Genomic DNA, 24,860 nt, shown 5'->3' with positions numbered 1-24,860 from the left:
AGGTTGTTCTTAGGTTGTATTGGTACTTGATATCACACACAGGAAGGTCACTTTGTTGGTCACTTCTCAAGGAAATACTACACTGAGCAAAGCAAGGGAGGGACAGGAGCTGACACTGCTTTTCTTACTAACTGCAATAAACCTGTAAAGAAGTTGTGTCCACTCCCACAAACCTCCTGCAGGGGTGAGAGAAGGGGTTCAGATTAAGGAGTGATTCACTGAGGTGGAGATTTTATGCCAGAAGCATGACTTTCCATGCCAGGATGATAGTTCTGAAGCATGAGGCACTACCGCCAAAAAGCACAACAGGGAGGATATTGAGACCACTGGTGCAGAAGTAGCTCTTCTCATGTGTTGTATGCATAGTGAGTGCAATTCCAGTGTATTTTACAATGGCTATACTCCTTCAAAAGTCCATGAGCAACAAGAGCATGTGAAATTCATCACCTTTGCCACCGAGTGCTGTTTTTCATAATATAAATTGTCACTAGATGGATTACATGTCAGATTTTGGAAGGTCATTTGCAACATCCTCTTCCAGGAGCATTCACCACTTAGTCAAATTATTCTCATGTTACCACAGAACAGTGAGCCCCTGGGCCCCCCAAAGGGCCACACATCCACAGGTGAGACTGCAAACATTATCAGTAAGTGCTATAATGTTTATCATGTTTGTAGTAGCATTCCTGTAACACTCAAGAAAGATTTTATCAGGTCTGTGGCATATATTCTCAGCAGCTTATTAGAGTCACTAGCCTAAAAGCATCCTCAAATAGAAGTGACAAAAAATGTTGCTATTTCTATAGTTCATGTACTTAAGTGCAAGAAGTGCATAAATTACTTACAGCCCTTTCAATACTACAGCAACTGATTGATTTACAGCATCTTTAGAACCATGCCTGAACTCCTTCTTAAATCTTCGAGTGTCCTTGAAACACTTGGCCAGTGTCTACTGTTTCTGACATGAACTTTTCATGTGTAATAGAATTTCCATACTCACAGAAAAGCTCTCATCAGAGTGCTTTTTAAGTGAAGCACTTGGAAGAAGGTATCTTTAAGATGTTAGTGAAGCATCAAAATTTAAAAAATGAATTGCTTCTTTAACCTCTTTCCAAAGGACTAATCCTACTTCAGATCCCAGCTTTTTTCTGTTGTATATGTGAAAAATCTAAAGATTCAGGAATAGACAAAGCAGTTCACAAACATCATTTCATTTACAGTAAAAATGCTTATGAAATCCATAAATTTGGGTGTTAATAATGTCAGAGAAGATGCACATGATCTCACCTGTTCTCTACTTCACTCTATGTTTAAGAAAGGAAAATATCCACTACAATTCCAGATTCTTTCCTTTCCCTATAAAGAAGGACAAAATTGTCTAGAATGTTTTATTTTTTAATTCCAAAAGAATATTCATATGAATAATTCCCATCGGTGACTGGAAGAACTAAGTAACTACAGATACATAACTTTGTCAATAACTTTTCTCAAGAGCATGTGAAAGTGTTCTGAATATTAGGATTTTGTTCAAATAAGAAGCTCTTAATTATAGTTTTAATTGATTATTAGTACTTAACTGCATGTGTTTGGAGGGAAGACATCATGTGAATAATTATATGCTACATTCAAAAAAACCAGTCATTTGTTTCCACTGCACAATTTATTCAGTTTCAAATTAGAAAAAAAATAGTATGTATTTGACAATTTGCATGCATAAACTCAAAACATTACAGCTCAAAAAATTATTGATTTCTTCCAGTCTTGTATTAAGGCATTCAAGAATGTCACTTAGGCAGACAAATACCTGGATTAAAAAAAAAAAAAAAAAAAAAAAAGACTCAAAATAGATAAAATAGATAGACAAGTTACAAGTCAGATTTACTTCTGTTAACAAATATGACCACAGTGAGTCCTGGTAGTAGACAGTTGCATTCCTTATCTTTTCAGTGTGTATAGCTGATAGGAGTCAAAGTGATTGGGGAAGAGTTATCTTCAGCAAAACTTTCTTCAACAGTTTCTTGATTTGGAGTGCTGAATTAGCCATTGTAATGTTATGTCTGCCAGGATAGAAGAAACAAAACAAAAAAACTCAACAGCCTATTTGCAGACTGTAGAAGCACAACACAACACCAGTAGGTTAATATAAACACACAAACCCCAACTACACAAAACCCAGAAACCACAGGTGCTCATTCACGCATAATTTAAGAACTTCAGCCTCCAGGTGGCCCTTTTCCAGTTATTTTTTGTATGTTTTTAAATCATGTGCATTTTGTATTCTTGAAATATGATGACTGACATCAAGTTCTCTAAGCCATAGATAAGGAACTGCTGAAAAAGCAAAGATTTAAGATGACCATAAAACAAACTGTAAAATCTAGACTAGAATGAAATGCTGTGTGAGAAAAAAGGCAAATACACAAACAGAAGAGCAAACATCTGACAATACATTAAGAAGCTATTTAGGTAGGTTGTAGGAGTCCAAGGTCTCTGAAAGTCATGCAACATTGGACTAAAATTTGATAGCTGAAATTGGCACCCCTCCTGATGCAATCCAATGCATTGAGCTGAAAACTGCAGCAGCTCACAAACTGATTCATGAGCAGATTAGATGTTTTTGCCTCAAGGCAGTAACATCTGTCAGGAAGGCAGGAAGGATGTCAGGGGGCAGCAGCAGCTCTAGCCCTCAAATTGAAATTTGTTGCCATATTTGTCTTAAGTTCAAGACAGCACTCCATGAATATCCCTGCAGACCAGCTTAGGCATTGAGACTTCAGAAAAAAGCAACCCATTGAACTTATATCAAAGCTAGTAACTATATAATTATCTTCCACAGTCTCTCAGGACACAGTAACTGGCAGCCTTACACCTACACCTCCTGATGAGACCAGTTAACTAGGCTGCAGTTCACACTGAAAAAACAGTATCACCTCACTCAACTGCACTGGCATCAGTCAAAAACAGAAAGGAAGAAGAGAGCTCCCAGTCTTCTCCTGAAAAGACTACTAGTTTCATCAATTTAATAAGCTAGCATAACAGCCTTCATTACAAATGGTACTTTCCAGCCCTTCGGCCTCCCTAGCTTCTTGCCCAACCTCTTTTCTCAAAGTCTTCCTCAAAATATGGCACATGGTGGTCCACCAATGCCCACACAGTCCCAAATGCTATACACAGTGTGCTCCCATTTCTTATTTTGTTTTGGCAAATATTCAAGGACCTGCCTAGTCTTTCGAGGCACAATGTTACACTCTAAGATACCTGACCAAGTCTCAGTTAGGATTTGAGGTTTTTTCATCACTACTCCCAGAACTTTCACAAGTAACTGATCTAACTGTTCTGCATTAATGATCATTCTTTCATGCAAATTTTAGCATGCTTTTTTGTTGCATGCTTTTCTCCTCCAGAGCATCCAGATAAATGGACTGGGATCGAAATCTATTTTCTCCATGATTCTTTCAGAAACTAAGCTGGTTTCACTAGTTTCCAGTCACAATCCTATTTTAACCATCTCCACTGCAACCTTGCCAATTTGCAGAGGATCGAGCACAGCCTTTTGAAAACCTTGGTAACATTCAATGTCCTTCAACTACTGAGATTATCCTCTGTTGTCTTCTGCAGTCCTTATCTCCTGAAGTCTAATCTTCCCCAGTGTAGCAGCACCTTCTGTGCATCTCACTCACCCAGAGATAACAGTTGCACCCCAAGCTGCAGCAAACATGGTTCTGGTCTCCTTCAAACTAACATAACCAAGTCAGCTACACCACTTCCAGGAGAAGCCCTCACTGCCCAACACATCTCTGCACAGAGCTGAAATCTGCCCCAGCTCACTGAAGTCCAGGTGCCATGGTACAGTCTCCTCGCCATCTCCACAATCTGGTTCTCTCTTTTCCCCTGCTGCTGAGAGAAAGTGGCTTTCTTCCCATTCCCACTCTCACAGTTTCTCACTCAGCTGAGCCCTACAGAGCTGCCCAGCTCTTCTATCAAGTCTGGCTTCCTCATGTAGCAGATATAAATATCCAGCCAGGCTAGATCCCATCCCATCCAGCACCACTTGTCTCTGCAGTATGCAGAGACGGGTGGCAGAGGTATCATGCCCCCAGACAATTACTGCTGCTGCTAGCTCAACCTATCCTTTCTTCCTCCTGCCCTGTGGAGGGAAGGGAATGGAAGAACATGACAGAGAAAAGGGATAAGAAAGTGGAAGATAGGAGAAAGAGGGAAAGGCAAAAGCAAAGGCAGATGGAAGACAAGTTTGTGGGCATAGATCTTCAATGACTACAGGATACACACCGTATTGCCACTTGGAAAAAAGCACCCATCCCTCAGTTCAAACAACAGCCACATACACATAAAACCTGCTTACCAAATAAAACTGTGTATGGAGTAAGCCACCAAAATGTTTTTAGGATTACCTAACAACTGGAAGGTCTTCATACACAGCTACTGTTTTTTCAAAAGTAACACAGGTTTCTTGTAAAGGATTCAGTTACTCCAGGCTTTAAATATGCTTTTCCAAGGTCCCTGTCAAATTAACTTCTCATAGAACTAAGTATTTCTACAAGTTGTTTCTTTTTAATTACACATAATTCTATGTTAAAACAAATACAGTCGCATACAATATTTGCAAAATATCTTTCAATGTAAATTGAGATCTACAATAATACAGTGGAGGTAGATGTTCAATCCTGATATGATCCAACATAAAAAGCATATACTGATGACGCCAGAAGCCGCTTACCTATGTTATCCTTCTCTTTACAGGAAATAGAATAGCAACAGATTTCTCTGTCTTGAATAGCTGAAAGGTTTCTACAGAAACAAAAATGATAAGTGCTCTTATAACCTCACAAACACTGAAAACAGAAATTTCCATTAAATTCTATGTTTTCTGCTTTTTTACACAGTGGGTTCAATTCTATTCACAGATGTTAAATTCTTAAAATATGCCACTGCACACAGAAAACCACACATTTCTTAAATTATAAGGATTAAAAGGTTATAAAGTCATTTCACAAAAATTTGAATTTCTCATTAGGTCAGTGCAGTTGTGAGAAATAAAACCACAGAAATCCATAAGCTAAAAATAATGTTTTATGTTTGCAACCAAATATTGCCCATGTCTTATCATTCACCTTTTACCCTTTTCCCTTAGAATTCTGAGGGTTTTTCTTCAGTAAATCATAATAAAATAACAGTACTCAAATGATCACACCATTTATCTTCAGGATGTTTACTGTATCATATTTAAGATATCAGATCTGACTCCCACTGAAAGGATGCCTCTACATTTTGGAAGAAACTGATTCTTAATTAACTTCTTTCTGAGAATTCTCCAACTCACCCCCCCCTCTGGCCCCAGAGCTTCTGAACACACTTCGTTATTTTTTCATTTATTTATCATCATACAAGTGACACAGACATGCACAAAACATTTTCCTGAAGCAGCTGGGAAGTGAAGGCACTGAGAAGTCTGAAGACCAAATAAGAGATTCTAGTAAAGAAGAGAACTAAACAGGGACCTCCCTGGACTTCAGGAGAGCAGACTTGGCCTCTTCAGGGATCTGTTTGGAAAAACCCCATGTAGTTAGGCCCGGTAACAAGGAATGACTTAAAGCTGGTTAATATTCAAAGTTCATCTCCAAACTTAAAAATAATCTATCCTAACAAGCTTGGAAAAAAAGACAAGACATTGAATGGATGAACAATAAGCTCTTGGCAAAGCCCAGTAATAAAAAGGAAGCATACAGAAGGTCAAGGCAGAGAGAGGTAACCTGTGAGGAATAAAGAAACATTGCCCAAGAATGCAGAGACACTGGCGGGTCAGCCAAAGCCCTGCTGAAGTTAGACCTCATGAGAGATGTCAAAGAAAACTAGAAAGTGACAAATAGAAGAAAAAAAAGTGTGCCCATTGCTTGATGAGACAGGGGACCTGGTTACACACGACATGAAAATGCTGCCTTTGCTAGCAAGATCAGCCTTCAGAAACCCCGGGCTCCAGAGAGCACAAATAAGTTAAGAGCAAAGAAGTTGTACTCTTGATGGAAGAGGATCAGATCAGGGAATAAATAAGCAAACTTGACATAGAGAAGATCATCAGCCCTGGTGGGATGTACCTACGAGTGATAAATAAACTGGCCGATGTCATTGTGAGGCCACTTTGAACAATCATGTCGACCGGGAGAGGTGCCTAAGAAGAGAGGAAGGCCAATGTCCCTCTTCAGAAAAAGGAGGACCCAGGGAAGTTCATGACAGTCAGCCCCACCATGATTCCTGGGAAGGCAATGATGCAACTAATCCTGGAAACTATTCCCAGGCATGTGACAGACAAGGAGGTGACAAGGAAGTCAGCAGGGATTCACACAAGGGAAATCACACTTGACCAACTCAATAACCTTCTGCAATGAAATCTACAGTTTGGTGAATGACGGGAGAGCAACAGATACTGTGCATCTTGACTTGAGCAAGGCTTTGACAGTGCTTTCCATAACATCCCCACAGACAAGCTGAGGAAGTATGGGTTGGCTGGGCAAATGGTGAGGAGCACTGACAACTGGCTGAACACTGGATGATTAGTGGCATGAAGGCAAGCTGGAACCCAGTGACTACCAGTGTACACCAGAACCAATACTGGGACCAATCTGTTCTACATCTTCATTTGTTGCAAATGATGGGGGCAAAGCACAAATTTGTTGGATGACAGAAAATAGGGAGGAGTGGCTGATACACCAGAGAGTCATGCTGCAACCCAGTGGGACCTCCACAAGCTGGAAGGACCCTCACAGGCTGGAGAAAAGGGCTGGCAGTGACCTCATGCAGTTCAACAAGGGGAAGTGCTAAGTCCTGCACCTGGGGGGGAACAACCCCAGGCACCAGGACATCGAATGTCAACGGTCTGGAAAAGCAGCTTTGCAGGAAAAGAACCTGGGGATCTTGGTGGGTCACCAGGTTGAACACCATCAAGAAGTGTGGTAAAAACGCTAATAGTATTCTGGGGTGCACTAGGAGTGCTGCCAGCAGGCTGAAGGAGGTGATCCTTCCCTTTTACTCAGCATCAGTAGGGCTGTACGTGACCAGCTGTGGACCATCAGTACAAGAGCAAAATGAATCTATGATATGAATCTACAAGATAGAACCCAATAAAGGACAACTAAAATAATTAAGAAACTAGAGCAACCCACATACTAAGAAAGGCTGAAGAGCTGGGACTGTTTAGCTTAGAGAAGAAAAGGCTTAGGGAACTTCTTATTAATGTGTACAAAAATCTGAAGGGAGCCTGTAAAGAAGACGTAGCCCAGTGATGGGCCAAGAAGCAATGGCCATGAATTGAGACACAGGAAGCTCTCTATGAACACACAGAAACACTTTTTACCTCTGAGAGTGACTGAACACTTGCAAAGGTTGCCCAGAGAGACTGCAAAGTCTCCATCCTTGGAGATGTTCAAAAGCTGCCTGGACATAGTCCAGAGCCATAAGCTCCAAGGGGAAAGACTCTGTTTGAGGAGGTACATAACCTCAAGATTTCTTCCAACCTCAGCCATTCTGTGAGTCTCAGTTTAGTAGCCCAGACTTTGGACCATCCTTACTATATCAAAACTTCATTTACTTTCTACTAACTAAAATTACATGACTTGTGAGTCCTATTTTACAAATTTAGTGCTATACTGGTCACTTTTACAAAATTGTGTATTTTCTTTACAATTATGTTTGCTGTGCATCAGTTTGCTGGTTTCAGTAATCCGTAAGTTATGTTTTGGATATACGGCAAAACTACATCACTTTCTTAAATTTACCAACACTAGATTGATATGGTTCTGTTCTGATGCCATTCAAGCATTAAACTGACACTGCATTGTACGGAGAGAAGTCAAAATGACCCTTCCACTATCCATAGCAGTTCTATCCTCAGTGATGGGAAAACAGGATTATCTGAAATAATTTTACACTACCAAACAACAATCAAGAGAGATTCAAATCTACTGGAGGCAGTTACCAGCCTAGATCACTACATCAGGTGACAGCAGAGCTTGAAGTGGAATACCTGAGAATGTAAAATAGCATCTTTTATAGCTAGTTATTACCATAGACTACCAATAATTTTGACTTACATATAAAACTTTACAGTGTCTCAGCTTTTTACAAAAGCCAGCTACTTACAACTTCTCAATTAACTGCTTCTCATCCAGGGCACCTGGGAGGTCTCGTTTATTTCCAAGAACTAACACCTGAAAGAAATAATTCATATGCATATTAAATCCAGGAGCAATGAAAGTTTATTTTTTGTCTGTAACTTTTTGTTGGCATTATTCTAGATCTTGCAGCTATTTAGAATGCAACAGAGGACATATTTAAAATGACCAATGACTGTAGGAACATCATGGAAATCCTCCCAGTCAGGAAGAGATGCTGGATGTATACCCTCTGAAAACTAGACCAAATTATTTCTGGGTGCCTTGGTATCAGAAGTCTCCTCTGGAAGTGAATCTCTCCATTCTGGATGGCATTATAGGATGGTGTCAGAATAAATGCAAAGTAATGTGGAAGAGAGCACACATCAGATGCACTCAAGCTACAGAAAGATATTCAATTCAGAGGCACAGACTGATATTAATGGAAAGTAGGGCCTCAGCGGCAGAGAGAGGCTGGTCCTAAAGATTCAGACAAAATTCTCTCTACATTTTTTTGCTCCCCTGCTTCCTGACACTGATGCAGTGAATAGCTCAGCCTCTGAACCAAGTATCACCTAAGCACCTCTCTCTCCAATTTGAACATCCATGGTAGAAATCTGAAAGGCAGCCATGAGGAATTAAGCCCAAGAAATGCAGAAAATTTACCAAATAGATGCTGGAACTTCAGAGTTCCTATTTAAGGCTTCAAGTATTAATGAAGGCCAGATAAATAGGTTGAGCACATTCTAAGATAAAGTAAACAATGGGAGGTTTTTCTAGTTATGATTGCATTATTGTTTTCCAGATGTGCTACAATTCTAGTCAAGATTGTCCCATTATATCCTATGAATCTCAAACATATTAAACTCATTACTTGCAGTCCAGATAAATAAAGTTGCTCTAAAATCTATAGTGCCAAATCCTGAGCATAATAAATTGAAGGAAGTTCAATACTGATGACTCCATATGAACTAAAAGTAAGTAAAACATACGTCACTGCACCTTGAAAATTACCCTGCGGGTCAGGCTGGGCATTTGGAATGTGATATTGTAACATATAAAAGGCAAGGAACTTAATTAAGTACTACTGAAGATATGAGAGACCAATCATTTCAGTAAGAAAAAGTTGAGAAGCAAAAAAGCATGTGAAGTGCAAAGGACAGGCAATATCACTCCCCATAAACAGCATAACTGTAGATTTCTGTAGGATTTGTTCAATAGATAACTAACATATAAAAACACAATACCAACCTTTATAAAAAAGATGGAGAATCACTTGAAAAACTTTGCTTTGAGAATTGTGGGATGAGAGGAGGGAGAGGGAGGGGAGACTGACTGTACACTGGAGGTAACATTTTTATACAGACCAAGTCCCAGATATCCATGGGGTGTAGATGCCATTCCCATAACTGATGGCAAGTGTACAACCACTTCCTTTCCCACAGTTAGCTATGGTGGCAACATTCAGATGGGTGGCACATCCAGATGGTAAATAAACTTTCGGCTCCATTAGGCCTGGAATTAGCTCCTGCCTACTGTAGCATCTGTGCTTATCTCATGTTCCTGAAGTGGTGGCTTATCTTATGGGAAGTTCTTTCTGTGGCTTTGACAGTGCTTTTGACACACTTCAACTGAGTTCTTTAAGTCCTACACTGTCTACTCACCCTCAGGTAACTTTGATTACTTGTAGTGGCCAAGTGTCCAAATAACTACTTACAAAAAAGGGGCCAAGGAAAAGCCACCAAGTTGTGAGCAACTTCTTCCTCATTTGTATATAATACGTTTTCTTTCTTATAATCAAGGTATGAACTCTTGCTTATTGGTGTCAACATAAAGACCAATGATAACCTGATGGATTCCTAAATCGGCAGATTACATTTAAATAAACAACATTAGTCTCCATCTTCATATTCCTCATTAGAATTTCAGCTGAATACACTATGCTTTGACACTTCCAACTGGAGAACAGATGCATATTTGCATTTTTCCACACAATTTAGTTTGAAATACCAAGTCAAGAAAAAGTCAGGACACATAAAAATTCAAACTCCCACACAATTTTTGGAGGCAGAGGATGTTACTATTTGATGTTACTGTCTGCCAACCTGCAGAAAGATTGATCTCATATGCCTTAAGATACTGCCAGAAACATACCTGGGTCACTGGCTGAAACCCAGCCAACAAGGGACTGACTGGAAGTAATTACTGTCTGATAATGCCACATGTGAAAATACATTTTTTCTGAAATCCATTCTGACCTTTAGACAAGAAAATGTACAAACATAATCCAGCACTCGTAAGTTGCTGAGTACTATGAAAAAAGATCACAGCAATTTTTCTAAGAGTGCTCAAGGTATCAAGGCTGCATCATATATACCCTAGTATTTTTAAGAGACCAGAGGAACCAACTCATGAGGATTTAAGCCACATTAGTATTATTCAGGTAAGAATAATAATAAAAATACTTACAGGAATTCCATGCAATTGTGGCTTATCTATCAAACTGTGTAGCTCATTCTTTGAGGCTTCCACTTTTTCTAAGTCTGCTGCATCCACCATGTAACTGCAACAAAGAATAGTTATTTATGGTATTGACCATTACCTGCACAAATTTGCATTAAAACATCTGAAATGTGACAAACGTGTTGATGTTGACAAGAGCAAAGTTGTATAAACCCTGCACTTATTGATATAGGAAGACAGTTAAATACATCCTGTGGGAAAAAATGGCCTGGAATATGCAATTACTTATACTTACGTGGGTTGCTGCACATGCATAACACACTACTTTAACTGTATTGAGACTTCTTATGTGATGGAGGTGGACAGGAAAAAAAAATCTATTTTATTTATATATAATATAATGTAATACCTAATTTTATAATATATATTGCAAAGTACATTTTCTATACAAAACATACAAAAGAAAACTTACACAACTGCATTGACTCCTCTGCAATAACGCTCCCACATACTTCGAAACCTTGGTTGTCCTCCAATGTCCCACACCTGAAAAGGTAAGAACACTCCAGCCCAAAAATGGTCTTTAACTACATAGTCCTAACACAACAGAACAAATTAACTCTTATATGCAGCATGCAGGTCATATTGCCAATTCCAAAATTTTATTAAAAGGTCTTCTTGGCACCTTCCAGCTAATGGACGGGGACAAGAACATTCACAGAATAAGTCAGGCCTTTGACACCAAAAGCTCCAAATGTTCTTCTGGAGAATGCTACCCTTTCCCACTCACTAAAAGAAAAGTCTTACTCAGCTATGGAAGTGAATTATTGCAAATACAGAGTCTCAAAATAAAAATGAGTATCATCATTGTATGAAACAGTTATGCAGGGTAGTTTTTAATGTGGCTAGTGAGACCTGAGTTAAGAATCCACCAGATCTTCAACAGGATAAAGAGCGATAGTATATAAACAAAGAGTTGGTTGGAGAGCAGACTGAATCCACATAAGGGATGATACTCCAATACCTCCACAGCTCTGCCATTGGTTCAACAAATGTGCTTTAAAAGATACACGGATAATTAAACAGAACCAGAAACAAAACAGTAGTATAAGTAGGCCTGAAGTGATTAAGCAGTTTTTCTTGAAGAAAGAAAGTTCAAATTCTGGTTATGATGTTATAAAAGCTCAAACCCCTTACACATGCTATTAGTGTCCAGCAATCCCATGGAATACCTATTTGACAAAACATTAACACACTATTTTCCTTTACAGGAGTTATGTATTCTGCTTTACTTACAAAAAAAAAAAAAGGTATTTTTGGTGGATGACAACACCTTGTTTCAAAACTGTTTCTCTGGTCAAAACACCAGGTAACATATCTACATCATGCAGATCAGAGCTTCCTGATAATGTATCTGCTACAGCTACATCCAAAGACAGCTGTGTTACGAGTGACAGAGATTAAGACAGTGATGAATACTGAAAAATAAAAGTAATGGATCTGTTCCTCTGCCAAGGACAAAGAGAAGTAGTCATTTCTTATTTTAAGCAGATTTTGCTATCAAAATATTATATACTGTATACCAGATCTAGGAAGCATATATATCACAGAAGAAACTAAATTTGGAAGCAATATATACAGAAACAAAAATTTTTAAGAGTTGTCCTCACATTTACACTATAAATCCAAATTAAGCCTGCTGTGGCAACAAAGCTTTGCACAAAAGAGTGAGACTTCACAGACCCATGGAATAAGGCCTTTTTCAATTAATGTCCACTATATTTTTAATTTCACAGTGTGTAAATCATATTTATGTATCAATTTCTGTATCATTTTCAATATCTTATATTCATATTTTAAAAAGAAATATTTCCCAATTCACCATTAAAATCATTCCCTGATTGATATCTTACCACTCCTTCCAACATAAAATTATTGTATCATCTAAATGTACAGCGCCTTTTGATCCCCTGAATAAGATCAAAAATTTTACACATGAAAGAGCTTCTGACCATGAAGCATCAATTATTATCTGTACTGACATTTGAAGCACTGTATCAAAGGTCTTAGTAAAATAAACCTTTTTACTGTAAAAGCCTGAACGTGATGAGTACACAGTTCAGCATTATGGTCAGGTGACAAAACTTAGACCAACACTAATTACTCCAATAACTCATCAAGACATTGAAACTATCGAAAGCCATCTGGTGCACATCTGTGTGTCTTGAAAAAGAAGCTAAATTATTTTCTTGGTAGACCAGAGGGGAAAAAAAAAAAAAAAAAAAAAAAAGGGAAAGGCAGGCTAGTAGTCAGATTAGATTTTTGGAATGCTGATAGCCATGAAAATCTACAAGATGATGTAGTCTGGACTAATCGCAAAATAAATAATACAAGACTAAAAGACTGATTTTGTCCTTGCTTGATGATATACTATATCTTACGGTATTAAATTGCACTGCAGAACAAGATTACTCTCATTAGGAGAAAAAGGCACCTTGAAACAATGGAAAGATAAGTAATTTCCAGTCACTTTCCCTAATCAGCCTTACAGCTATTCATTAAAGTACAACATGAAGGACACAATATAGACTAGGTGTTTTTGATAATGCTTTGGAACCAAGTTTACATCAATATAGTAAGAATTATCTGAAATATGGAAAAAGTAAGTGCATGAAATGAAAAAAAATCCTCAGCTCTTTCTCTTTGAAATCAAAACGGTTTTAATAGTAACTTTCTAATACTCTATTATATTGAATAGACAAGGAAAGAGCTAAGTCCTTAATTCAAAACACAAATTGCTGCACCAAACCATTTTCACAGTACACGACTGAACAGACAGAACTGTGAGAATACAAGAGGCACCCAGGACGGAATGGGGAGAGGTCTTAGTGTTAAAGAAGTTTTCTTGCATGAGCCTTGCATGTTTTGTATGTCAATTATTTTTGCATCCCAGTATTTAACACACAGATAAAAAATATGATCTGGGTATGAATGGGGATAGGCAGGAGACTAAACCTTAACAGCTGAACATACAGATAGCTATAAAAAAGAAGTTTACTTTGTTGGATTGTTTTTAAAAAGAGGCTGGTCTTCAAATTTCTCCCATGGCTTTTACTAGCTCCTCAGGAATAAAAGTTTCATAATATTTAAGAGGTAATTTTATCCCTAGAACACCAGCTGATTTTAAGAATCAGCAAAAGCTTACAGAATGACCAAAGTGAGAAAAAGTTTCTTTGATACCCGGCACCATTGCCTCACAGGAGATTAAAATCTCAATGCTTTGTTGTTCAGGCTCAATCTCAAAGGCACGTATCTTGCAGGTACTGCATTTTATACACCACTGTTTTATTTGTTCCTATCTACTGCTATAGTGCAGCAATTCTTATTGTGCTTGCAGCAGGTTGACACTGTTGTTAATTAGTGCAATGTTTTAATCTGCAAACTAGATCACCATGACAGAACCACTGTTTATCATCTACTTACCTACATATCAAATTCTTCACAAAGAGGAAACTTTGGATTTATCTCTTTCCAATTTCTTCAGAAGGATCTAAGGCTCCATCCTAAGACTGTAGCTATTAGCTTTGTTTAAGGAGCGGATCCTTTTCTTTTGCACAGAGCTGTATTATGACAGTCGAGCAAAAATGGACATTAATAGGTTCAAAGATTTTTGAAAGCTTTCAGTTACAGGAAGGTTCATGAACATTCTAGCTGCATTTCTTCAAATTAGCTCATATTGAAGGAAGGCTTAACGGTTCATGAGAACGTTGCAGAAAAAGGGTTTTCTAGACGTCATGTTACATGGCTTTTTTTCAGACTTGAACAGTAGAAGATTTCTTGTGGACAGAAATTACAATGAGAAATTTGTATTTTCATGTCAGCGTGTGAGTTCACTACCTACAATCTCACAGCAGTCAGCAAAGTCTACACAGCCTTTCAGGCTGATCAGCTGTAACATCTTGTTTAGGATGACTGCATTACACTCTAGGCTTGACAACACTGACTACAGCTCCTCTGTTATTAAAAGAGTTTAAGCCTCACTGCAGACACAGAGCTGTTTACATGCAGACATCTTAACATGCAAGATGAATCCAACACTACAGATATTTGAACTTGGAAATGTATCTTTCCTCTTGGAAATATGCAGGAAGTATCAGCCGTAAAACCCAACCTAAACAAACAGGTTAGGAATTTGTTAAGCAGAGAGGAGTATCTGGGCAGAATAAGGCAGCACCAGTAACATCCACCACCACAATGTAGAGAGAGAAGCCTAAGATGTGGCCACACATACACAGCAAGCAGCCATTGTCCTCATAGCCAACTCAGTGTGTAATGATAGGGAGCAACTGGAAAGCATGGGACAACTTCAATCATCTAAAATTTAGGCATTTAATCCAGCTGACCAAAATTTCTCTTTGGCTACTGAAGTGCTCAGAGGGCACCAAGAGCAGGAAATTATTCTGTCTGTTCACCTTGCCTAGCTGGTGAACCATTCTTCAAAGCACTCACTGCTCCCCACCAAGTTCTGACAACCGGTTCAGGCTGGGTTACTTACAACCTGGCCAAGCTCATGAAGGACAAATCCTAAACAATCACCTATTCTAGACTGGAATCTTCAACCAAAAATATCCATCTTTTTTCCTTAAAAAACAGAAAAATAAACACCTTATAACCTTAAGCTTTTTTATAAGTTACCCTGTATATACAAATTTATACAGTCTAACTTGTAATACCTGGTAACAAGTTACCAGCCATGTAACTTAATTTGGAAGTTATAATACCTTACTAACTTAGCATACTTACTACTTATTATCCTATATATTGGAAATGCCTTCATAGTTGCTCTTAGGAGTCAAAAAAAAAAAATGTGCAATGTGGTTACATTTTTTGCAGGCAGTATTTCTCAGAACACTATGTTCTTTGAAATCAGTCTTGGCCCTTTAAAGAACTCTGTTCTCCCTCCTTACTGCTGATAAAGTCCAACTTTTAAACATACCGTTGGGCATTTTAATCACATCAGATATAAGAAAAAAGCTATACACGCACTTCATAACTTAATGTTCATAACTTAATCATAACATTTTCACTGAAGAACTGGAAACAGATTTGCAACACAAAATGTTCACAAAGTATCTTCAACTCCTGACAACAAGCACAGAGGCATTTTAATGGGAGAGATTATTTCTAAGAGATCAGGGGCTATTTGCCATTTTATCAGAGACACAAAATACGATGCTAGAAGGATCAACAGGTGGATTTTAAACAGGACACAAAAGCAAAGTCCTTGTACTTAACTTCCTAAAGGTCCTATCAGTCCATTTCTCTAGCCTGTCAAGATCTTCCTGGATGGCAGCAGAACCCTCTGCTGCACCAGCCACTCTTCCCAGTTTTGTACTACCAGCAAACTTGTTGAAGGTGCACCGTGTCCCACCACCCTGGTCACTAATGAAAACACTAAACAATCCCTGGGATTTAGCACTAGTAACTGGGCTCCCTGCTTTGGATCACAGCTCTTTTGAATCCACCAGTACAGCTCTTTCTCACAGACAACTATCATAAAACACTGGGACATCCAGCAAAAATCCTTTTTTTTTTTTTTTTTTTTTTTTTTTTTTTTTTGTAGAAATAAGTGCTTTGACTTGAAATCAGTCCAGACACAGCATAGCTTTTTCAGAGTCATTTCAGAGTTATGATCTAAGTCATACAGAATAGCCAGTATGTGCTGAAATACTGCTGGAGCTACCTTCAGAGTACACACAGAGGCTTGTATTACTGCATGACATTTGAAATGACAATACAACAGGTAAGATAACCTGAATAGTAGGAGGAAGTGTTACAAAGCAGGAGGATTCTGCTTCTGTGGGGATGCATAGAGACCTGAAAACGCTACTGTGCAGAGCAGGCATGCTGCAACAAAGGTAGCTGGCAGAGAAATGCACAGAGCTGGTATCCTTCTCCTGCCTCTCTGCCACATCAGAGCAAAGTGCAAGCAGCAAGAAGCTCAGCTTTGCTCTCCTGCAGCCAGGCTGTGCAGGGTGTGGTGGAGGGACATCGGCATCTAGTGGTGACAGCTGGGGTGACCACAGCCCCCCCCACCAGCTCCAGCCCCCTGAGCACCTGCTCTCCACTCCCTCCAGACCACACTGGCCAGGAAGTGCAGAATCTGCCTGGCATTTTAAGAAAAACAAATGCAAGAGCAAGGGAAATGAATCTGTGGCATTACCTGTGCATGTGCACATATTTGTGTGCCCTTTTGCCTTTTAACTGAGGCTGTTCTAAGACCATCACTGCAAGAACTAAAGGTTACTTAGCTGGCGGTTCCCAATCGCTTTAAATAGCAATGCACAATTCAAGTCTTCTGAGGTTCTTCAATTTGGCTTGTTAAAGTAAATTTTATTAATTGCTGTCTAGCCTGTTGAATAGTAAATCTCACCAAAACAAAAAGACTGCTAATACTAACCAGATCCAAAAAACAGAAAAGCCATCAAAATCAAATCACTCAGCAAACAGTGAAATTTGTTGGGAATTAAAATCTCTAAGTGATTCAGTCAGATATTTTTGTCAGGGAAAAAAAAGATAGCCATCAGTTTTGTAATGAACTCCAATACCATAGTTTTAGCAGATCCCTAAGTTGTAGTACATAAAATATTTCAATGCTAGAAATCATCCTGTATTTCAGTACCTCAACCACAGCCTCAAAATATAAACTGCCTGACTAGATTTCAAATACCGTGTGGTAAAATCCTTCCTTTATTGCCTTCTCTTCTTGAAAATAATAGGTGACAGGTTATTAAACATATTGATAAGCCAAAATTTGACAATTCATGGCTAAAGCTGACAGCCTTACATTTCTAAACAGGTTTAGCTTCAATTCAAGGACATCTGAAACTGGCATCTTCCTATGCTTGCGTAAGTAAGTGCTTTTCTTTTAGTGTGGTTCAGATGAACACTCATCCACACACACATGCCAGTGACCATACTTTTACATATTAAGATTAGAGACTAAAAATGAGAGTAAATCTATTGGCTTTTGGAAATGACAGCCAAAATCAGAAGAAAGGAAAGAAGACCATGGGTTTCAGTTCTTTGTGCCTTCTGGATTTGTATGGAATCCGCAGATGGAACTGAAGCAAAGAAATCCAGCAGTGACACTGCACTAGCATAGTACTTCCTTCTTAGTGGCATACCCCAAAATACAGCAATAAACAGATAAAGGATTAATATCACCTAATTGCTGGATTTACAATTTACATTTCCAAAAGTGATCAATCTTACACTTCTAGAATGCTAATTTTTCACTTGATCACTTTTTGACCCAGATGATTTCTCAGCTTCAATTTTATAGTAAATTTAATTGATTCTGTTTTTCAGTGTCCCTGAAACCTTTGAAAAAGGTCACACACAGTGTCAGGTCTTTGCTTGGCATAAACATAATTTCTGTCATGTTTTAAGAATTTCATGGGTTTAGTAAAATAACACTTTATCCATGAATTTTAATAGCTGACAGTTAAATATCTTAATATTTGTATGAGAAGGGTTATCTGTTTTGTTCAGATAAAAAGGTTAAAGAAAATTTAATTCTGAATCCTTGTTACTGGGCTGAAAATAGTTCATAAAAGGATTCTAGCAAGAGGCACCTCCTCATCATTCTTGAGTCATCAACTTATCAACAGATGATGTCATTTTTCTCAAAGTAAAATAAATTTGGAAACCTTATTTAGCAATAACATGTAAGATTTTAATCTAGATACAGGAATAGTGACATACAAGTAGTTTATCCTAAGAGACTTTTAAGGAAATAAGCATCTATGTGTAAGAGTCATTCTCCTCTACACCTCTTACTTTCACTGAATGCTGTTGTAGCAGAGACTGTGAGAACAAGTTGAGATATCTTCCTGTGCAGACTGGCATCCAAACCAATTATTGCTTTTGAAACTAATAAACATATTAATTACGTCAGCATTATCTCCTTATTCTTAAAAATTCTATTATTGCAACTATATATGAAATTACTTTTGAGATCAAAGAGTAAAACAAAGCACAGTTCCAGAGAACCTCACCCACACCCTCTCTGCACAACCTAATCTCTTCTACATCTGACAATTCTGCAGCAGCATGGTACAGCCCTCCAACTATGCCTATGCTTTCTCTCTGTCAATCACAGCTTCATTGCTTCTGTGCAAAACGCAGAAAACAAAAGGAAATTCCTATTCCTGTGGATTATTTATGAACTACGGTTGAATGTGGTAACTTTTTTATTGACTGTGGCATCTCTGGAATTTGATCAGTGGTTTAGGAGTCATACCAAACCAGAGAAGTGTATCTACTGAGTGAGAACTGAAGGAGAGAAGAACTTACACATTATGGAAAAGGAGGGAAAATACAAGGTAAAAAAAAACCCAACTAGATTCCCTTGACCTAATTTTAGCTAGAAGTAGTGAATTTCATCTAGACTAATCAACTAGGCTCCTTTCATAATCAACAAACAGTGCCTTAATGCTACTGGAGTGATTTATCTCTATTTTGATGCCTTTGTGTCTCTATAGCTCTAAGAGGTGGTTCCCTGATAACTAACTTAAACTAGATGTTCTATTTCAGCATAGCTAACATTTGAGCTAAACCACACACTCCACTGAGACACTGAAGTTAGGAGTCAAGTTGCTCCAGATTTCACTTACAGCTGGGAGGAGGGCAGAAAGGGAAGAGAGAACATAGATACACCCCCAGGAGTAAACTCAGCTACCGCAGTATCTCCACATTTTATGACTTTCCTAAATCAAAAAAGTGCAACAAAGCTTCTGCCTGGGATGGAATACAATGAAATCAAACAGATTAATGTAACAGACAAATATATTACTATTGCTTTAAAAAAATTTATTCTGGAGCTAGAAAAACAGATATAGGACCCTATAATCTTAAAAGAAATTTCCCATCTTTCATATTTCCAGTCAAAATTACTCTATTATTTATTCACTCTGTATTAATTCAAATATGCACACTTACCTTTATGGTAACATTCCCTTTGGTTATTTTTCTCATATTGAACCCAACTGTAGGAATCATGTCTTCTGTGAACTGCCCCGACTAGAATATAAAACCAAAATTATACTTATTATAAAACAGTTGATACATACGAGAAAGGTTCTCACTTGCAAAGTAAAAATGTTATTTTACAATACTGTAAAATATAACATTAATTTTCAGCAAGAGCACTGGCCAGCACTTCAATTACTGCATTGTCACATCAAGGAAGACTGTTCATTTCAGTCCCTTTAAATGATCTTTTATTCTCTTCAGCAACAAAGATCACCCCAGACACCACGAGACTTCAGATAATTCTTCATCTGACCCTTTGGCAGCACAGCCAAGATACAGAATTGTAGGATGATTTGAGTTGAAAGAAACCTTCAAAGGTCACCTAGTCCTACCCCGAATATGACAAAATATTATAAAACTGACTACACCATGATTTTTTCCTGTAGTTTCTCACTACCGTTGCCACCAGTTTAACTCCAAATATAAAAACAGTGAAGGACTACCCATGCAGAGAGTACTATGTCCAGACTTGTTTCTTCTGTGCAGGTGACAGCAGAGGAACCCTGCTGCAGAGTTAAGAGAATGTCATTAAGAAAGAAAAGTATAAGGTACTAACTCAGTGCACCATAAACCCTGAACATAAACCCCCAGCACAAAAATGCTGCCTCCTCTCCTAGTTCCAAGAAGTATTTTCACAACAGAGACACTTATCACACTTATCAACAGGAATCCTACAGACTTCTACACACTACAGAAGACACCTTTTGATGATAAAGACAAAACTCAGATCTGAGTAGGTAACTCATCATCCTTCCTTTTGAAAATGCATCATTAACAAGCTGTTGTGTCTCCTGGATAACAGGAGGTACAGTAAGACAGGCAGTTTGTAACTTTGTTATGCCCACAGAGGCCCAGGTGCTCTCTGCAATACACAGCAATCCTGGTTTTCCAGTCACCCAGCAAGGAAAGCAGCACCTTCTGGACCTGCCACTGCCCTTCTGCATCTATCTGCCCATATTTACCTCATCAACCCATGTGCCCTGAGTCATTAGGGGTTTTTGGAAGAAAATTATGATTAAATCAACAAGGCAGTAATGTTCCAGCAGTTCCCTCTCATCTGACAAACAGGAAGATCAGAGTTTCAGGGTGCACTGGAACAGCAATGTGTCTCAGTCTACCCCTCCAGGGCTGCTCCTGGGATCTGTACAATTTCTGAAACTTTTCTCTTTCCTTTCTGTGGTGGAGTGAGAACACACTGCCTCCAGTTTGGATTTACAATATAAGGTTAAAAATTTTCAATCTGGGGCTTTAAAACCTGTGTAAGTTTTGACAGTTATGTGATTGTCTCACAAAATTTTGGAGTTTGCAATTAGATCTTTCAGGCAAGAAACAACTTCCATCAGTTCCTTGTTCAACCTTACTTATGGGAATCTTCTTGCTAAATTACTAATGTACTATACATCTTCACCACCTTTTGTCTCTTTTTTTTCCCCTCTTCTTCCCTGCTTCAGTAACTTGTCAACAGCAGTAGGGAAAAAAAAAGGTGAAGACAAAAGCCCCTGAAGTTTCATACAGATACACATACCCAGCACTGACACAAGTTTTTAACTGGGTGTAGTAGACAAAGCCAACCTCTTGTGTATTGGGTACTGGTCTGCCCAGGAAAAAGGTGGAGTCACCACTCCTGGAAGTGTTCAAGAACAGCCTGGATGTGGCACTTTGTGCTATGGCTTAGTTGACAGGATGGTGTTCAGTCAAATGTTGGACTTGATCTTGGAGTTCTTTTTCAATCTTAATGATTCTATAATTATACAAATTTGTTAAAATATGTAGCACCTATATTTGTGGAGGACTGACATAGAAACACATATGAACACATAAACACTGAAAATGTAGCATCATTACTCAAGGACAGGAAGGCCTGGAAAACCAAACAGTTGACTCAGAAGGCTGCATAAAGTCTGAATTCTACTTTTCTCAGCAAATTATACGTCATATGTAATACACTAAACTGGAAGACAAAAATAAAATAAATAAAACACCAAACCACCATAACTGCTCTAGCACTGGGGGGAGAATGTAAAGAATTAGTCTTTAGTCTTTCATTGGTCTTTAGTCTTTTCCTCTAAAAATTCCCCATTGTGGTTGAATGGGACCAGATACAAAGAAAGTAATATGTCTACAGCTTTTTATTTTCCCACACAGTGAAGAAAAGAAAGAAACAGGATCAATCATTTGCCCATGAGTCCAAGAGCTTTGTTTACTCTATTTTAAGTGTTGTAACCACCTGATCACCATGAAGTCTGTTACTACTATGTTTGCGAAGGAAGGTTTACATGACAAATTGCCTATTTTTGTGAATATTTAAGAAGTGCAAAAAATTTTATTGTCGTATTTCAATAAAAAAAACAGATTACTTCCCAATACAAATGAAAAATAACTGATGCTAAGAAGTTTGCAACGTCCTCTAAAATTTTCTGAATATTGAACTGATAATGAACACTGTCATTATCCTCTACCATATCAACAACCATGGACCAGATTCTAGTCCATTACATCAATGCACGTCGACAGTACAAAGCAGTGACTTCATCCAAGGTTTCCACTGGTAACTAAGGACTAAATTTGGCTCAAACTCTTGAGAGCAGAGACTGTCTCAAAGGGTGTTTATTCAGTCTTAGCACGGTAGGATCTCTGAATGCTCTTGCAAAGAGAAAAAAATTGTAATTTCCAATGTTCTTCCTTGATCCACTGCAGCTTGCATTTTAAGTAGCCACTATTTTGCAACAGCTATTTTCATTGTCACACTCTAGCCACGTATTCACAAACATTCATAGAGTTCCCAATCTGTTTGCCCTTCCCATATCAACAGTATTCAAGAGTACACTATTATTCATTGTCTTATCCTGATTTTTTTTCAAAATTCTCCAACCACTTCTCTTTGGTGATTATCATGGCATGTCATCTTCAGACTGGAAGATCCAAAATCTACAAAAACTGCAATGTGTGACCCTCCCTAAGTCACAAAACATGAATGCCTTGTAGAATACTCTTATGAAATAACATTTGCAGGGAAAATCAGACCTGCAGTAACAGCAGTGCTCTGGTGTTGAAGAAAACATCACAAACACCTACGATGCCATTCCATTGGTGGTACAGTACAAGGGAGTGGACAAACAGTTACACACACAAGGTCTGGTACCACACACTACTGAGGTCTCTGAACTGCTGTGTTCTTCTTTGCTCTGTTCATGAAAACAACCCAAGAAGCAATGTAATTTGTCATACCTTCTCCCCATTCCTTGGCAAGGCCTGCCCTTGGGAAACAAACCCTTCCAATGGACATTGGAAGCACCCAGGCCTCTCTTAGCAAGATTACCTGAGTGCCTGACAAACCAACTAAAATGCCAGCTACAGGTATATTCCATTGATTGCTGATGTCACCCAAACATACTTTCACTGGGCAACTGCCATTCCTTTTTCTCCTGCTCTCCACTTCTTCATTCACACTAATGCATAATCTCTTATTTTCACCTTAATCCATAATCATATACAAAAGAAAGTAACAAATATCATATACTCAGGTCTTCATTGCCTCAATCTCTCTGACTTTAACCCACACACCTCCCAGTCTGGTTTTGATTCATCATCTACTAGCTTTTCACAATAAGGACTGAAGAACATCTAGAAATTTTCATCTCATAGCAACTGAAGCTGTGACACACCTCACAAGAGATACCACCTGGCAGAAAAGCTTAACTAAGCCTCATGATTAGCAGTAAGCAAATGTAACTATATATATATATATATTTACTTCCATCCTTAGATGGAAAGGAAGGACCCAATGCAGTTTGGAAGGCACAGTAAACAACGAGGAATGTATTTCAGCTTGGTGACAAAAGAAAAAATGTCATGGTAGGTGTCAGCATTAGAGAGGCTGCAAGGCCATCACCAGAGGGGGAACAGAATGCTGGAATCAGACTTGAATGCTGGGGAAGGGCTATGGAGGATTTGTGGGAGGCACTAGTATTGCTACAACCGATGGGAGGAGAGAATTTAGTGACGGGCAATCTGCGGCCTTGAGGGATGCACAACACATTATTCTGAGACACACTGAACATGGAAAGCCAACCTGAACACACAGCAAAGCCCATGCCCGTGAATCTGCTCCAAGATGGGCACACTTTGCAGCCAGACCCAGGAGACATCTCCTTCCTCCCTCAGAAAACACTTTCGCACACCTCTTAGCCTCCTGCTGTGAAATTCTCGAGGTTGCAAACGATGCAAAAGCTGCCTCATGCTCCTTCCCGCCCGCTCCCCCTCCCTCCCTCTGCATCCCACCGCATCCCATCGCATCCCCAGGGGACCCCGGGGCAGGCGGTGGCATCACCGCGGCCGCACAGCCCGCACTTGTTGCCGGGGAAAGGCGGCGGCCCCTCCGGGCGGCCCCTCCAGCCCCCCCGGGAGGCCGCGACCGCCCCACCCCGCGGCCCTGCCCTGCCCTGCCCGCCCCACCCCGCGGCCCTGCCCGCCCCACCCCGCGGCCCTGCCCTGCCCTGCCCGCCCCACCCCGCGGCCCTGCCCCGCCGCTGGGCCCCGCACCGCCCCGCCCTGCCCTGCCCTGCCCGGGCCGGGCCGCGTACCGCCAGCACGGTGAGCAGCGTGGTCTTGCCCGAGTACTGCAGCCCCACCAGCGTGAGCTCCATCTCCTCCTTCCAGAAGAGCGAGCGCAGCCACTCCAGCAGCCGCGCCACCAGCGACAGCATCCCGCCCAGCGCCCCCGACCTGCGGCAGGCGCCCAGCCCCAGCGGCACCGCCTCGCTGCTGGGCATGGGAGCGCCGGGAGCCGAGACCAGGAGAGGCGAGGAGAGGCGGCGGCGGTGGCGGGGCTCGGGCCGGGCTGGCGGTGGCGGTGGCGGTGACGGGGCTGCGCCGGGAGCGGAGCGCAGGGCAGGGCCTCACGTGACGGCGCCGCCGCCGCCCTTCGCCCGCCGCCACTCGCTGCGGACACGGCGGGGCGGGGCCGGGCCGGGATGGGATGGGATGGGATGGGATGGGACGGGACGGGACGGGACGGGACGGGACGGGACGGGATGGGCCGGGCAGGGCAGGGCAGGGCAGGGCAGGGCGTGGAGCGGCGGCAGCCCCTGCAGGGGCCGGTGCTGGCCGGGGCGGGCAGCCCTGAGCGCTCACGGA

At 40.1% G+C, this 24,860-nt stretch overlaps 1 protein-coding gene across 1 annotated transcript; it reads right to left on the bottom strand.

Annotated features, from left to right (window-relative positions):
• Window positions 1-1,521: 1,521 nt before the first annotated feature.
• On the bottom strand, window positions 1,522-24,496 carry LOC310909124 (ADP-ribosylation factor-like protein 8B; the record flags this gene model as incomplete). The annotated part of the gene is made up of 7 exons (XM_083860691.1): window positions 1,522-2,057; window positions 4,739-4,809; window positions 8,155-8,222; window positions 10,635-10,728; window positions 11,101-11,174; window positions 19,632-19,712; window positions 24,308-24,496. 7 exons carry the CDS (start codon window positions 24,494-24,496, stop codon window positions 2,008-2,010), a joined length of 627 nt encoding a protein of 208 aa, XP_083716817.1. The 3' UTR covers window positions 1,522-2,007.
• Window positions 24,497-24,860: the final 364 nt, after the last annotated feature.

Source organism: Zosterops lateralis, assembly GCF_965231275.1.
Source record: "Zosterops lateralis genome assembly, chromosome: 4".
NCBI lineage: Eukaryota > Metazoa > Chordata > Aves > Passeriformes > Zosteropidae > Zosterops > Zosterops lateralis.
The sequence above is the reverse complement of the archived record's forward strand: the minus strand, read 5'-3'. Positions and strand labels throughout refer to the sequence as shown.